We start from the raw sequence: 14,541 nt of genomic DNA, 5'->3' as shown, positions 1-14,541 counted from the left end.
GATAAAGGAAGTGAATGACTTTCTGTATAGAGATCTATAGGTCGTAAATAAAAGAAAAGCTATGTACAGAGCATAGGCGTATGTAAATTAAGGTCCCGTACACATTAGGGATATGAATTAGAGATCATGAAAAATAAAAATGGAGCATCAGCTTAACGACGGCTGGGCATGGTGCCGTTGTTGATGTAAACCAGGATCTTGTTGGATCCACCACAGGCCTCGGTCTTGTTGCCAGTGCAAGGGTAGTTGCAGCCGGAGGTCAGGGGGTCAGAACCGGCGATCAGGCTGGCGCTAGGAGCAACTGAGCCACCGTAACACTCTTGGTAGTACTCGGCACCACAGACGCGAAGGCCGCTCTTGGCACAGGCGTCAAGGCAGTTGGCAATGGTGGCGTTGTTGGAGCCGCCAGTCATGCTCATGGTCTGAGGCAGAATACGACCGTTGCTGCCATCGGTGTAACAAGCCATCAGGTTCCAAGAACCATAGCTAGGACGAGCGCTGAACTTCTGGGTCCAGGTGTTGTCAACGTAGACGGAGAGACGGTTTCCGGCGCCGCAGGTCTGGGTCTTGTCACCGCTGCAGGCCATGTTGCAGTCAGTGGCCTTTGTGCTCGAAGTGGGGGCAGCGTTGGCACACCAACACTCGCTGCCGTATTCGGTTCCTGCGTACTTGTAGCCTAAGCTTTGGCAGGTAGAGGCACACTTGTAGGGAGTGTTGTCGCTCTTGGAGCCAGCAGAGTAGGCCAGGGCGCGAGGATTGCCATCAATGAAGCATCCGTACGAGGAGAAGCCGGTAGGAAGCGACAGAGCAGATGAAGTGGACGAGGTCGAAGACGATGTGAGCGTAGAGAGAGTTGTGGCCGAGGAGCTGCTTGTCTGGCTTGCTGAAGTTGAAGAAACGATCGAACTGCTTGAGCTGATTGTTTGGCTCGAAGAGGTCGACGAGACTATGCTTGAGCTGCTCGACTGGGTAGCCAAAATCGAGGTGGAGGAGGCCACGCTCGAACTGCTTGTCTGGCTTGCCGAGCTGGAGGAGATAACGCTCGAGCTGCTCGTCTGACTTGCTGAACTGCTTGATTGGCTAGCTGAGCTGGAAGAATCGCTGCTGGAGCTGCTCGACTGGCTTGCTGAGCTTGAGGAAGCGATGCTTGAGCTGGTTGTCTGGCTTGCCGAAGTGCTCGACTGGCTGGAAGAGCTGGAAGGAGCAGTGCTTGAGCTGCTGGTTTGGCTTGCTGAGCTTGAAGCAATGGTGCTTGAACTGCTAGACTGACTAGCGGAGCTTGAGAGATCAGTGCTCGAACTGCTGGACTGGCTAGCCGAGCTACTTGACTGGCTTGCTGAGCTGCTTGACGACGAGACCGAGCTGCTTGAAACCGAGCTGCTTGAAGCTGAGCTGCTTGAAGCTGAACTGCTTGGGACTGAAGACAAGACGTTTGACTTGGCAACCTTGACAGCAGAAATGACATTGTTGCTCGAGGCGGGGTAGTCAGCCATGCTCTGTTTGAGCCAACATGTGCCTGAGTTGAGGCCGTTGGCACCACCAACATAGGTGAATCCTTGACAGCCGGAGGAGGCAGCTGCGTCACAGGCTGCCATACAGTCAAGGTATGAAGTAGATGCCTGAGCGTTGGTGTACGAGCCCACTGAGTTATCAGCAGAGCAGGTGACATTGTAAAGATTGCCGTTCGAATCAGTAATGGTCTGGCCATTTGCTTGGGGGCAAAGGCTAGCGGAAGGAACTCCGGTAGAGGAGGAGACCGTGCTTGATGAAACTGAGCTCGATGAGACCGAGCTTGAAGATGCTGAGTTCGACGATGCCGAGCTCGAAAGAGCAGAAGTGACGGTACTTGACGAGCTTGTAACAGTCTGCTTCAAGAATCCAGAAATGTAGTTGTTACCACCTGCAGGGCTGGCGCTACCTAGGGCATTCTTGAGATAACAGGCTCCACTGCCCTGGCCGTTGGCACCTCCAACGTATGTGAAGGCCACGCATCCTGTGGTAGAGTCGCAAGCGGTCATGCAGTCAGCGTATGTGTTTACAGCCTGGGCATTTGCAAAGGATCCGATGGTGGTGTCTGAGCTGCACTTGATCGTGTAGATTTTTCCGTTCGAATCGGTAACATCCTGCGAGTCTACAGTTGGGCAAAGGTTGCTGGATGCTGAAGCGGTTGCTGCTGACGAGGTCGTCGAAGATACCGAGCTTGAAGATACAGCCACCGAAGAAGAAGCCGATCCACTCTGAGTCGAGCTGAGCGAAGACGATGATGAGGAAGAAGGCTGAGATGCAGCCATTCCAGCCACGTAATTAGAGCCAGTAGGGGTGAAGCTTCCCTTGCTGTTCTTCAAATAACAGGCACCGCTACCAAGACCATTTGTACCTCCAACATATGTCCATGCTTGACATCCAGTAGAAGCTGCGGCGTCACAAGCAGACATGCACTCGAGATAGGAGTTGGCGGCCTGAGCGTTTGCATAAGATCCGATGTTGGTATCCGAAGAGCAGCTGACAACGTAGCCCTTGACAGTTTGACCATTGGTGCTGGGGCAGAGACTGGCGGAAGGGATTCCTGTGCTGCTCGATGAAGTTGAAGTGGCAGTCGATCGGGACTTGACAGTGGCAAATGTCGTTCCAGGAGCAGATGACTTTGTGCTGGTGTCAATCGAACCGTAGAGTGTACAAGCAGAGCCATCGAATGCAGTTCCGACACAAGCGCTGTTTTGAGCGCAGGCGTTCAGGCAGTCACCAACAACAACAGCGGCTCGCTTCTGCGGCAACGATGAAGATACAAGTGTGCCTTGGTAGGTGACGTCGACCTCAATACCGTAGGTAACACCACCCACCGAAGGAGTCGAACCGTTTGCGTAGGTGGTCGCAGCAGGAGCGGCTGACGATGTTGTCGATGTAATAGTGTTCACAGAACCAGACGAGCTCTTGAAGCCCGAAACAAGGTTCGATGCTCCAGCGCTGAATGAGCCCTGGCTGTTCTTGAGGTAACAAGTTCCCGATCCCTGACCGTTGGTTCCTCCGACATATGTGAATGCAACGCAGTTGGTTGAAGCAGCATTATCACAAGCAACCATGCAGTCAAAGTAAGAGTTGACTGCCTGGGAGCTAGCATATGAGCCGATCGATGTGTCCGACGAGCATCCGACCAAGTAGGTAGCGTTGTTCGAGTCAGCAACGGTCTGTCCATTAGTGGCAGGGCAAAGACTGGCAGAGGGAAGACCAGATGCCGAGACGCCAGTGTTTGATGCAACAGGGGCAGCAGTAGTCGAGCCTTGAACAATGGTGGAAACAGGAGCATCAGAGTTGAGCTGGTAAACAGAAAGAGCGCCGGATCCACCACAAAGCTCGAGCGAGTTGCCCGTGCACAGCATAGAGCAAGTGCTATCAGCAACGATCGCACTGCCCGCACCGAAGTACGAACCACAGTAACATTCTCCGGCATACTCGATACCAAAGTACTTGTATCCATTGCAGAATGCTGCACAGCTCTCTAGGGTCATGTTCTTGCCATCAGAGTATGAAGGACCAGAGAGAGCACGGCCTGAAGAGGCTTCGCTGTGGCAACCAGAGAAGTAGTAGTTGCCCACGACTTCAGGGTTGGAAGGAGCCTGACGCTGGCTGGGAGCGCCGTTGGAGTAGAGTGACAGTCGGTTGGACTGACCACAAGTCTGGCTGGAATTGCCAGCGCAAGCCTGGCTACAACCAAGATCCAGGACTTTCTGGGCATCAGGACCGATCTGATTGTCACACCAGCACTGGGTGCCATATTCCATGCCTGCAACAGAGTACCCAGCATTGACACAAGCAGCAGTGCACATGTCGATCGTGTTCGAGGATGACTCGTAGATCATGGTGTTCAGCGTACGAGTACCAGAATCGGTGTAGCAGCCTGCAAAGGTCATGTTACCGGTGTAGACGGAGGTCTGAGAGTTTGTAGTTTCGTTGTAGGCCGGGTTAGGGAACGGATCGTCAACATTGGCTTGAATGCGAGGGTAACCAAAATCGTAAGATCTTGCACCGTCGCCATAGAAGTTATCGGTAAAGAGACGAGCCTGGCCAGCAGCGGAAGCCATCATACCACCACCATCGTGGCCCATAACAACCAAATCAATGGTGTCACAATGACCCGAAGCTGATGTTGGGGCCTCACAAGTAGGAGTCCACCAGTTGATGAAGTAGTAGAAGCGCTCATGACGGTTGCCGCCAGTGGTAAAAGGAGCGCAGCCAGATGAGTCGTCGCCCATGTCGAGTGTGCCACGAGCATAAGCCTTGTTCTTGGACTGGTAGTTGGCAAGCACGGCCGAGGTGCCAGAGGCGACTAGGCCGGTATTGTAGATGCTGGGGTAATCGGCATAAGCATTGAGACCATCACGCCAGTCATCGTAGCCTGCACAGCTAGCACTGGAAAGAGGACGAGATGAGTTCAACCAGACAAGACTGTTGGGGTTAGCAATCCAGTATGTGACAGGAACAGAGACCCCCATAGAACTGAGAGGCTTGCCAACAGTAGCATAGCGCTGGACTGTCTGAGCACCAAGAGAGTGACCAGCAATGACAACTTGGTTGACGTTGGGAAAGATCGACTTGTCGGAATAGTACTGAATCAGCTGATCAAGGACGTCGTAAGAAGAGACATTGGTGTTCTTGACAGGGTATTGGTTAGTACCACCGCCAGCCCACTGCGAACCCTTCCAGACCAGAGCGTTGGACCAAGATTGCGCGCCACCGCTAGCCTTCTTCTTAGCACCAGGAGGATAATCCCAGTATGGGTATGAAGCATTCTTGTCGTCGCCGTTGGGGAAACTGGGTGCATTGATGACAACGGAGTCTTGGTTGATGTTGCTATCGCTCGTGACCTGTGAGAGTGCACTGAGCATCTGGATTGTGGATCAGTCATTGCTCTCTCATGAACAATATGATGTCGACTCACATTACTCATATAAGTTGCAGCGTCACGATTGAGACCATGCACGATGATAACAGCACGCTTGATCTTTGAAGGCACAATACGCTTGCCGTTCGATCCAAGAGACTGGTAATTAACGAGAGTGAGGTTGTTGTTCTTTCCAGCAGGGTCTTTGACTCTGAAGTAGACGAGTTCTGAGCCAGGCACACCGGGGTATGTGACATTAGTGATAACATCTCCGAGGTACTGCTGGGCTGAGGCGTCCTGGAGAAGGAGTGCTGCCAGGAGGGCGATGGTCTTCCAGAAGGAGGCCAACATTATTAACGAGGGAAGCGGGTACGAAACCCTGGTGAACAAGAGGGTGAGAAAAACGAGTGACTAATTTGATAGCAACGGTAACGGCAGGAAGATGGCATATCTTATATATTCTACTCCTTCAGCTTTTGCATATTAACAGGATCCAAGCGGGGGTCGCCTTGGAGAATTCGGTTCCCAAACAAACCACAAGCGGCTGAACATTAGGGGCCGTCGCGATGGAGAAGCCAAAAAGCGTGTTTAAGCGTGCTAAATTCGAGCGCTTGGGATAGGACCAAAAGTGTAAAGCGACCTAAAGAGGAATTCGTGGCCGTGCACGCGAGCTCGGCATGCAGCTCAGCTAGCCATATGCACCTTAGACGAGCTAGTGATATGCGGACACCTGCATTAGTCAACGCCTCGAACGCCCCGGGCAGTCGCATGTGAGCGTCGAAGCATTCTTACCTTTTGTTCCTGCATGGAAGAAATCTCCGTTCAGACGCTCACCTGCCGGTTGTCCGATGACAGATGTTCATGGACATCTGGGCACACCTGCGCCGTCTTGGTGATTCATGCCGTTGAGAGTTGCCGGCACTGAACATAACGTGTGACGTTTGCCGGAAACGGTCAAGCGGAAAACGTTGAGCGCGCGACAGTGAAACCTGGCGAAGCGATCGAAGACATGGAGAGCCTTCGAGAAAACGATACGAATGTCTTGCTTGAAAACCAACATGTACCTTTTGTAAGCATGGCATCGGAGTAGAGATGCGCTCCATTACTGTTGCGCTAGAGACGGGGACACCGGTGGACCGCCGGGGACTACGCAAATTGTAAGCGACTGTGGCAGAGACAAGACGTGAAGGCTTGAAGGCAGAACGACGGGGCCCCCGACCATGTGGCTCGTGTCGGGTGCGCCTCTGACCATCAGGCTGCTATCAAGCCTTTCATGTGGCACGATGAGGAGATGCTCGTATCCTAACGAGATTGGCTGGGTCTGGATAAGGAAGATCACTCAGGCACAGCGCTGAAAGTAATCTCGAACAGCAGCTGAAGGCCACGAATTCGAGCAAGGCAGCTGAAGGGAATTAAGCGTCGACCTTGTTTTCCGCTCTTACCTTTTACGCCTTTGACTCTGATCGAAGCCGGCATTACGTCGATCTTCCGGCGCTAAGAGTCTTCTTCGTTGAGGGCAGTATCCATACCAGAAGCTGGTTCGGAAGCTTTTACTTAAGTTATGATGTTGAGTGGAAGGCGTACACGCTATCCACGCAGAGCTCAGGGGGTGGTGATTGGGCACCAGAGCATGACGTACTCCTGCAAGCACCTAATCGATATATTGATTGAGAAACATGTTATATGAATATAAGGATATAAAGCAAAATATAGATCAAGATGCTTGCAACTAGAGTGGACACGTGAGACAAAATCGAAGCAAGGAAGGGAAGGGAAGCTGTCTCCACACGATGTGAGTACAAGCTACGATTGAGCTCTGGGGTGTGGTGGTCATGGATGAGTTTGATCAGATTGTCGAGAAAAGCAGAGTCGGCAATTTTCAAAGTAACACATGAGTTTAGATGGATGGTCGATGGCTCTGAAGTCTCTTTGCTCGATGGTACTCGAGTACGGAGTACTTTGAAGAAAGACTTTGGACTTCGAAGAGCCGCCCGCAAGTGAACGGCCAAGAGTTGGAAATGTCAGTACTCGATGGGTTCTGTTGCCGGAAGCGTCCTAGTTGGTCAGACGACTGGACAGAAGTCGTTGTTGCACATGTTGACGACAGAAGTGTTGAGCATGTGAGAGTGCAAGAGCGATTCAGACCGAAAAGGTGTTTGGTGGATTGCAAGGTCTGTTCACAAGTGCATGCAGTGTCTTTGGCTGAAGCAGAAAGTCGAGGCAAGATGCAAATGACAACCGCGGGCTGTGCTCAATGAGTCAAGTCCAAGATGGCTCCAGTCTCCAGTCTCCAGAAATCCCAGCCGGGAGAAGCTTCAGATTTGGACAGCTTTCTGCCATCCGCTTGCATCATATTCATCAACAAATGCTCAAATAATCCTCCATCGCTTGCGCATCTGGCCATCCTGACTCTTCATGTGTGATTAGAGGCTTAATCGTGTATGAGTAGTAGCGACGTTGGTATAGAGGCCGCTATACCAAGCCAAGGCAGGGGCCCACACGACACGACCGTCGACCAATTCTAGCAGCCATCGCAAAGCATCGCAAAGCATCGCATCGCATCCTAGACAAGCGCCATCATGGATCTTCAAGCACTGATGAACGATGATGCCGGCCCGAAGCGCTCGTCGAGTCAGCAAGAGGGCAGCCAGCGAGGCAGCTTCCCTCCCCCAGCACTACAACAGCAGAGATCCTCGTCAGGCACGTACGGTTCCATCTCGCACCAACATCAGGGACAGCAGCAGCAGCAGTATATACAGCAGCACCATCAACAGCAGCAGGGCCAGCAGCATCCACAACAACCTCCTCCGCCGCAAGCATACTACCACCAACAACGACCACAGCCGCCATACCAGCACGAAGCCCGCCCTTCGAATCCCTCGCTGCCGTCGACTCCTATGGCTCTACAAACTCCGCAACAGCAATATCCCGCCAGCCAGTACCCTTTTCCTCCGCAGGCTCATCAACAACAGCAACAGCAGCAGCAACACAGCCCATCGCAGCCCTATCCGCACCTCACCCCCCGCCAGCAGAGCCAGCAGAGCCATCCACAATACCACCATTCCATGTCACCCACGCCTCCGAGCCATCAGCGCAGCTCTCATCCCTATCCAACTCAGCACTCGCAGCCTAGCACTCCCCTCGGTCCACCTATGCAGCCATACACGCGACAGCCCTCGCTCGTCCAAGTCCAGCATCATCGCACCACCTCCGGCGCATCTTATGCTCTACAACACCAGGTCAACCTGCCTTCACAATCTCCTGCCGCATCTGTGCACCCGCAATCTGCATATCCCTCCGAGTCGCCGCAAACTTATGCGAAGAGGCCGTCGATCGATTATCCTACCAACCTTTCGGAACGCGACCGGAGCCTTAGTGTCAGCCCAAAAACAAGAGTCGTGCTTCCGACGCGCCAGAATAGCACAGATTCGTCGTGGACCGCCAGAGAGAGATATCCTTCACACGAACCTCGCCCCGTCCATCGTAGCTCAATCGACCAGGCCATCTCTCCCATGACCACCACCAAGCAGTCAGCCAAGATTAGTCCTTCCCAGCCGCGCATTGGTAGTCAGACTCCCGGGGGCTTGCGCAATATCCTGAACGACGATCTCACTCACCAGTCACCCTTGCTGGTCTCTTCACCTGCTGCTGCAAGAGGTCAATCCATCCCCCCACAATTCGCTCAGCAGCCTCACTTGCACCACTCGCATTCGTCCTTGTCTAACGGTAGTCCCGTCCAGACCTTTGAGCCACGACCTGCCGCCAAGCAAGAGCCGTCTGCCACTCTCACTTCCGAGTCGCTACTGCAACAGCCCATCGCCCCGACTCAGGCCATGTCGCAATCCCCGACTATATCTTCACAGTCTCAGAGTGTCTCACAGTCTACCCTCAAACGCCCTGCAGAGTCTGAGCCCGATGCACCTCTCCCTATCAAAAAGACAAAGAAGCGATATGCAGAGCCTCCGGTCTGGGCCCGTTATGCGCCTTCCAATCCCCGCTACAACGCAGAAGTCGAAAGAGCACTTGGCCCACCGCCAGATCCCACTCAAGCAAGGCGCCCATCTCCTCGTCCGGCGTTACAGGTAGTCACACCACAGCAAAACTCGCAATTCACTCCTCAGCCACAACAACAGCCTCCTGCCCTGGCCCAGCCAAACGGTCATGGACCACCACCCACAGTGAACGGTCACGGCCCAGCCACTGCGGCCATGCATCCTTATCTAGGGCCGTGGGAATCTTGTATCAGAGGCAATATACACCAACCTGATGCATTCTTGACACAGATCGAGAAATATCTCTTCGACGAAATGCTCATTAGGCCTGATGTTGGCGTAGGAGATGCCACTAGCGGCGCATTGGAGATTGAAGCAAAGCTGGGCACTCTTATCGACAGAAATACCGAACAACGTGTCCAACTACCTGTCCTCACTCCGGTAGTACTCGATCGTAATATGTCCACTAGACTACGATTCGAGAGTATGATGACCGAGTTCCAGCACAAGCGCTTGAACGAGTATTTGAACCAAGCAGTTCAGGAGTCCGCATCGACAGCCGGGCGGCAAAGGCTCGATTACAAGCACCGATACGAGGTGGATTCGTTTGCACAACTCAGTGCAAGCGGATTCAATGCCCTGCCCCCAGCGGCCGCGAATTATATTGATCACACACGACAGCGTAACACGCGGCTCCGCACGACCATTGATGAACGGGCGCCGGCTGGCACGAATCCCGTCATTGCGCGCATAGTCAAGATTCGACTCGCCGATCTCGACATCTACGTCCCTGCTTCACCATTCGACTGCCGTATCAGCATTAACATCGAAGTGGACATGCTCAACAGACCTGACTTTGATGCAAGCTGGGTCATGCAGGGCGGAGATGTGGACGGCGGCGAGCGCAAGAAAGATAGACTCAGCTACAAGCACTTGGCGTACAGTGTCGACTTGACTCAGGTCAAGGATGCGGACGGGAAAAAGAGACACGAGCTTGAGATTGAGGTCGATGCCGTCAAGCTGCGTGAACAGGCCGAAAGGCAGTCTACGGGTCAGCCCAACGGATTCAGCGATATGGTTCAGGGGTTGATCAACAATGTCTTTACGATCATGAAGGTGTTGCCGAAGAACTAGAGAATGCGCGAGACCGATCACAGCAAGGTCGAGAGGGTCGAAAGACGAGATGAAGCGATGAGGATTTGGACTCTGACTTGGAAGGTGAAAGAGAGAAACCATCTATATTTCTTGCTTCTTTAGCGTAATGCCACCAACGTTTTAATTCTTCCTTCAACAGCACTGGACTATGCAGAGCGCCTGATATGCAACTACCAATGTATGATTATATATGATGATGTGGTTGATGGCGGGATGGGCGTCTTGGCGGAGGGCGGATGGTAGAAGTTCCGATGACGGGAGAGACAGACAAATTATTATCTTATCCATCACTTTGCTACGACCCTGGACCGAATATAGCAATAGCGGGCGCATTGAAATCTGGATTGGTACTAAATGGACTGAAAGAAGGCTCGACAATCTCAAGGACGGCTAGCTTGATTATTGATCGCGGCAGCACAGAACTACCTTAGCTACCGGGCTACTATGACACGGCTACGGTTACTCGGGTGGCCGCTGCTCACACCAGGACTGAGCGAGCAGTCATCGATATGCACACGCTGCGTCAGGAAGCTGGGAGAGAAGCAGACATTCACACAACGATTGGCGACATCGGCGACGGCGAGACGACACATTTCGGGCTCACGGACAGTCAGGCAGACGGCGCAAGAGTTGGACGGACGATACTTCCTGGCCAATGGCTTTGAATCGAGGATTGCTGGCATCCGCACGAATTGGACAGAGGCCAGGAAGGTGCAGACAGATAAGACGGCAGCGCCGGCAGAGAGCGTTTCAATAGAGACCAAGACGACGACGACGACGACGACAGATCAAACTCTCGACACGCCGTCACCACGTCCCAGGCGGCGACGACAATCAGGCACTGATGGCGTCGTCCCAGAGCTGCCGCAAGATGCATCAAGTGCCTTGTCGAGCATTGCTGCTTCGGCCGCACCCTTGTCTTTCCGCCGTCGCATGGCCACATACCTCGCCCTTACCAAGCCACGATTGGCCTTCCTCGTCGTCCTCACCACCACCGCCTCATACTCGCTTTACCCCGTGCCTTCCCTGCTCTCCACCGCAGCCACACATACCCCCTCGTTAAGCAGCTTGACCCTGTTGTTCCTCACGACTGGAACTTTCAGCACAATCGCATGCGCCAACACGTTGAACATGCTGTTCGAAAGCAATCACGATGCAAAAATGACGCGCACACGCAATAGACCGCTGGTCAGAGGACTGGTGAGCTCTCGTGCTGCTGCAGTGTTTGCACTGGCTGCCGGCGCTGTAGGTACTGGCATCTTGTGGTACGGTGTCAATCCGACCACGGCCATGTTGGGCGCTGCCAATGCCGTCCTGTACGCCTGCATATACACCCCACTCAAGCGCATACATCCCGTAAACACCTGGATAGGTGCCATAGTCGGCGGCATCCCACCATTAATGGGTTGGTGCGCAGCTGGTGGCCACTACATAACCTCTTCATCACCACAATCTCTGGCCGACGAAGCCTCGGCCCTCTTATTCAGTCCAGCATCAGCAGGAGGATGGCTACTAGCCGCTCTGCTCTTCGCCTGGCAATTCCCCCATTTCAACGCCCTCGCTCACCCTATCCGCCACGAGTACTTTGCCGCTGGTTACCGCATGTTGGTTTCTCTGAACCCGCGCATGAACACACGTGTCGCACTCCGCTACTCTCTCCTCATGTTCCCCATCTGCATCGGCCTCAGCTACGTCAATGTCACCGACCGCTATTTCGTCGTCACTTCATCCGCGATCAACGGCTGGATGGCCTACGAAGCTTTCCGCTTCTGGCGCAGTGGAGGTGGAGAAACAAAGACTGCGGTATTGACCGCGCGAGGTTTATTCTGGGCTTCGGTGTGGCATTTACCGCTGGTTCTTGTCTTGGCCATGGCGCACAAGAAGGGTCTTTGGGATGGCGTTTATAGGAGCGTCAAAGGCTTGTTGGGCTATCCCGATGATGAAGAAGATGAGTGGGAGTGGGTTGATGAGGATGAGAATTGAAAGCATCGCCTCTTTGTATTGTATGCTGTATTTTACGTAGCGGAATTTCTATGCGCTCCTGAAACATTCAGACTTTAGCAGGAATATCTCGTCTCATCTCATGCAACTCTTGACCATCATCAGACCTAGGTGGCTGCTTGTGAATCCGATTCGCATTCTTATCTTGGCAGGGACGATTTATGTCTGTACATGTGTTTGAGAAGACATTTATTTTTTCCAACCCCATTGATTTGACAGCACTTCATGAAACCTTGGTTATTGCTGTCATTTTGTACCAGCTTCTTCAAACACGCTTAATGATAACTCTTGAAAAATCGACATTGGCGTTCTTGTCTGATAGCACGAGTATGATTGATCCGCCCGGAGTCATGGTCATTTTCTCAATGTCAAGACATGGGAAATCTAGATATTGCGACATCTGCCGCCAACCTTGATAGAAAATTCCAAGACTTGGTTTACCGGCGGAACAAAACTCGTACGTCGGACGGAGATGATGATCATAATAATAGATTAGTATGTGCAGAAGATATATTATGATTTGTGTTGACAGTGCTTGTATGGGGTACGACCCTGTCTTTGAACCGGTTTATATCAAGATGTCATCAGATACGCATCAGGTCACCTATCAGGTGTTGACATCTCACAGCCTACACGAGGAGGTTCAATCTCGGAGCGATCTGATTGTGAATTGTATTTCCATTTGCGCCAGCGCTTGAAAAGTGTCCTCCAAACTCCAAATGTCACACGACTTAACTCGTGCTTCCGTGATATCTCCCGCTCATGACATGTTTTCTCGGCGGTATTGTTTCGACGCATGTCGAGGATGGATATCCTCAGATCGGTGTAACATGATATCGCATCTGACCATCTCTTTCGCCGTCCCCATGTGCTCCTAGACCTATCCTCAGTTCTTTCCGTTGCCCTCGGTATACTCGGGTTGTGTCGCATGATCGGGTTGATGGTCGTCTATCGCTTACGCTCGAACCAACCGCTCGAGCTCATGACGGCGACACTTTGATCCATGACGATTTCTCCAATGGCCAGGTAACGCACAATCCACGATTTTGCCGTCTCGTTGTCGGTGATTTTGTCTTCGCGGACACTGGGGCTGGGTTGTGATCAGTTTCAAGATTCTCTTTCTTGCTTGGATGTCTGGGGTGGATAGTGATGGTGGTGGGGGTGTTCCGGAAGGTAAAAGGAAGAGGCAAGAGCTCACGTAAGGCCTGTTGATCGCTTTACACCAGCGAGGAAGGCGGAGAGGAGGACGGCGTCAAAGGCGTAGTGGGTGAGACGACCGAGCTGGGATGGGTATGAGCTTGTGTCCTTGACATGGTGGATATTCGTTCACGTACAACCATGATGAAAGTCGCGTGCGAGGAGGGGAGAGTGTATGGCTTTCAGTTGCAAGATGCTATTATTGCTATCGTAGGGGCGAGTGAGACGGCTCTTAGGTGAAGCTCGGGATATTCGTAAGTTGTGGTTATTGCTATGTTGACTGTCTGGTGGTTGCCTTGGTGTCTGCTCTGTCTACTACGCAGGAGCTCGGACAGCGGCGAACCAGTCTCGGTCGCCAGGGTCTTCTGGGTCTTCTGACCGGAAAGCCGTGTGATTGGCCCGGGCATCTGAGCATCATCTTCGGCCCGGTCTGTCGCTCTTCGGCATCGCAATTACCTGACTCGGCGCGCTCCGACACGGCTATCATTCCGTCTTCTTCATGAGCATGAAGACAGCTGTTTAACGAGGCACTTTGCAAGAAGACAGTGCAAAGAGGGGGTTCTCCTCCAGCGCCGGTCTCGCCCAAGGAGAATGTCTGGGCGAAACACATCTACTCTGGCGTCCTCACACGTTTGCCCAATACTTGACCGCTGACCGTCTCTGAGTGGTACGATGAGAACCATTGTTCGCAGAAGTCATCGAGAAGCATCCCACTCCAAGCCTCCAACGTCTACCCCAAGGGTCCAGGTGTGGTATTTATGGCTGTTCTCAGACGCCGAGAAATACGATGCAAGCTAGCCGAGCGGTGGTTGAGGATGGTCATTTGGATGAGAAGACGGAACCGGTGAGATAAACCGGCCATTACGGTCGTGAGTTTCAGCTTCTGCCTCTTCTCACGATTGGAGCAAGTAAGAGAGAAGGCGAGAGGACACGAGAGATTATGTAGGTCCGACTTCCCATCTGGTGAGGATGGCAATGGTCTGATTTTGCAAGGCGAGGCTGGATATCAGACGGAGATGGCACAATTTTAGTAATTGGTGATGGATGCTTATCACGGAATTCACGGACCGAATGGTTGAGTGAGGGGCCGGTGGTTTACTGGACAGCTGTTTTGCATGTCCATGGCCGGTCTCTGGATGCTGACCAGACTGGTTTATATACGTGTTAGAGTAGCAGCAGGAGAGAAGATTCAGCTCTTGTCATGTCTTCCAATCAAACCATCACGTTCAGCAATCGCATGATGGTCTTGTCGCAAGAACAAAAAACAAAAGAAAGCTGATACACGGTGGTTTGTGCTCGCGGGCCAGGATTACCCCG

At 52.7% G+C, this 14,541-nt stretch overlaps 5 protein-coding genes across 5 annotated transcripts; 3 read left to right on the top strand and 2 right to left on the bottom strand.

Annotated features, from left to right (window-relative positions):
• Positions 1–22: 22 nt before the first annotated feature.
• Positions 23–5,276, bottom strand: M438DRAFT_365658 (uncharacterized protein). The gene is made up of 2 exons (XM_029907811.1): positions 4,937–5,276; positions 23–4,883 (listed from the first exon to the last, which is right to left on the bottom strand). The coding sequence occupies exons 1-2, from the start codon at positions 5,228–5,230 to the stop codon at positions 153–155; spliced, it is 5,025 nt and encodes a 1,674-aa protein (XP_029760396.1). The 5' UTR covers positions 5,231–5,276; the 3' UTR covers positions 23–152.
• Positions 5,277–9,087: 3,811 nt separating this feature from the next.
• M438DRAFT_274581 (mRNA triphosphatase CET1) lies at positions 9,088–10,005 on the top strand (the record flags this gene model as incomplete). Its single annotated transcript, XM_029900726.1, has 1 exon — positions 9,088–10,005. One exon carries the CDS (start codon positions 9,088–9,090, stop codon positions 10,003–10,005), a length of 918 nt encoding a protein of 305 aa, XP_029760003.1.
• A 1,152-nt stretch (positions 10,006–11,157) lies between these two features.
• Positions 11,158–12,352, top strand: M438DRAFT_319556 (UbiA prenyltransferase; the record flags this gene model as incomplete). Its single annotated transcript, XM_029902839.1, has 2 exons — positions 11,158–11,446; positions 11,519–12,352. 2 exons carry the CDS (start codon positions 11,158–11,160, stop codon positions 12,007–12,009), a joined length of 780 nt encoding a protein of 259 aa, XP_029760002.1. The 3' UTR covers positions 12,010–12,352.
• M438DRAFT_22927 (uncharacterized protein) lies at positions 12,099–12,535 on the top strand. The gene has a single exon (XM_029899460.1). The coding sequence runs from the start codon at positions 12,189–12,191 to the stop codon at positions 12,441–12,443; it is 255 nt and encodes an 84-aa protein (XP_029760001.1). The 5' UTR covers positions 12,099–12,188; the 3' UTR covers positions 12,444–12,535.
• A 440-nt stretch (positions 12,536–12,975) lies between these two features.
• M438DRAFT_335552 (DUF1748-domain-containing protein) lies at positions 12,976–13,367 on the bottom strand (the record flags this gene model as incomplete). The annotated part of the gene is made up of 3 exons (XM_029903815.1): positions 12,976–13,117; positions 13,226–13,308; positions 13,362–13,367. The coding sequence occupies 3 exons, from the start codon at positions 13,365–13,367 to the stop codon at positions 12,976–12,978; spliced, it is 231 nt and encodes a 76-aa protein (XP_029760000.1).
• Positions 13,368–14,541: the final 1,174 nt, after the last annotated feature.

This window comes from Aureobasidium pullulans (assembly GCF_000721785.1).
Source record: "Aureobasidium pullulans EXF-150 unplaced genomic scaffold scaffold_10, whole genome shotgun sequence".
Taxonomy (NCBI): Eukaryota; Fungi; Ascomycota; class Dothideomycetes; order Dothideales; family Saccotheciaceae; genus Aureobasidium; species Aureobasidium pullulans.
This window is presented reverse-complemented; position numbering and strand designations above follow the sequence as displayed.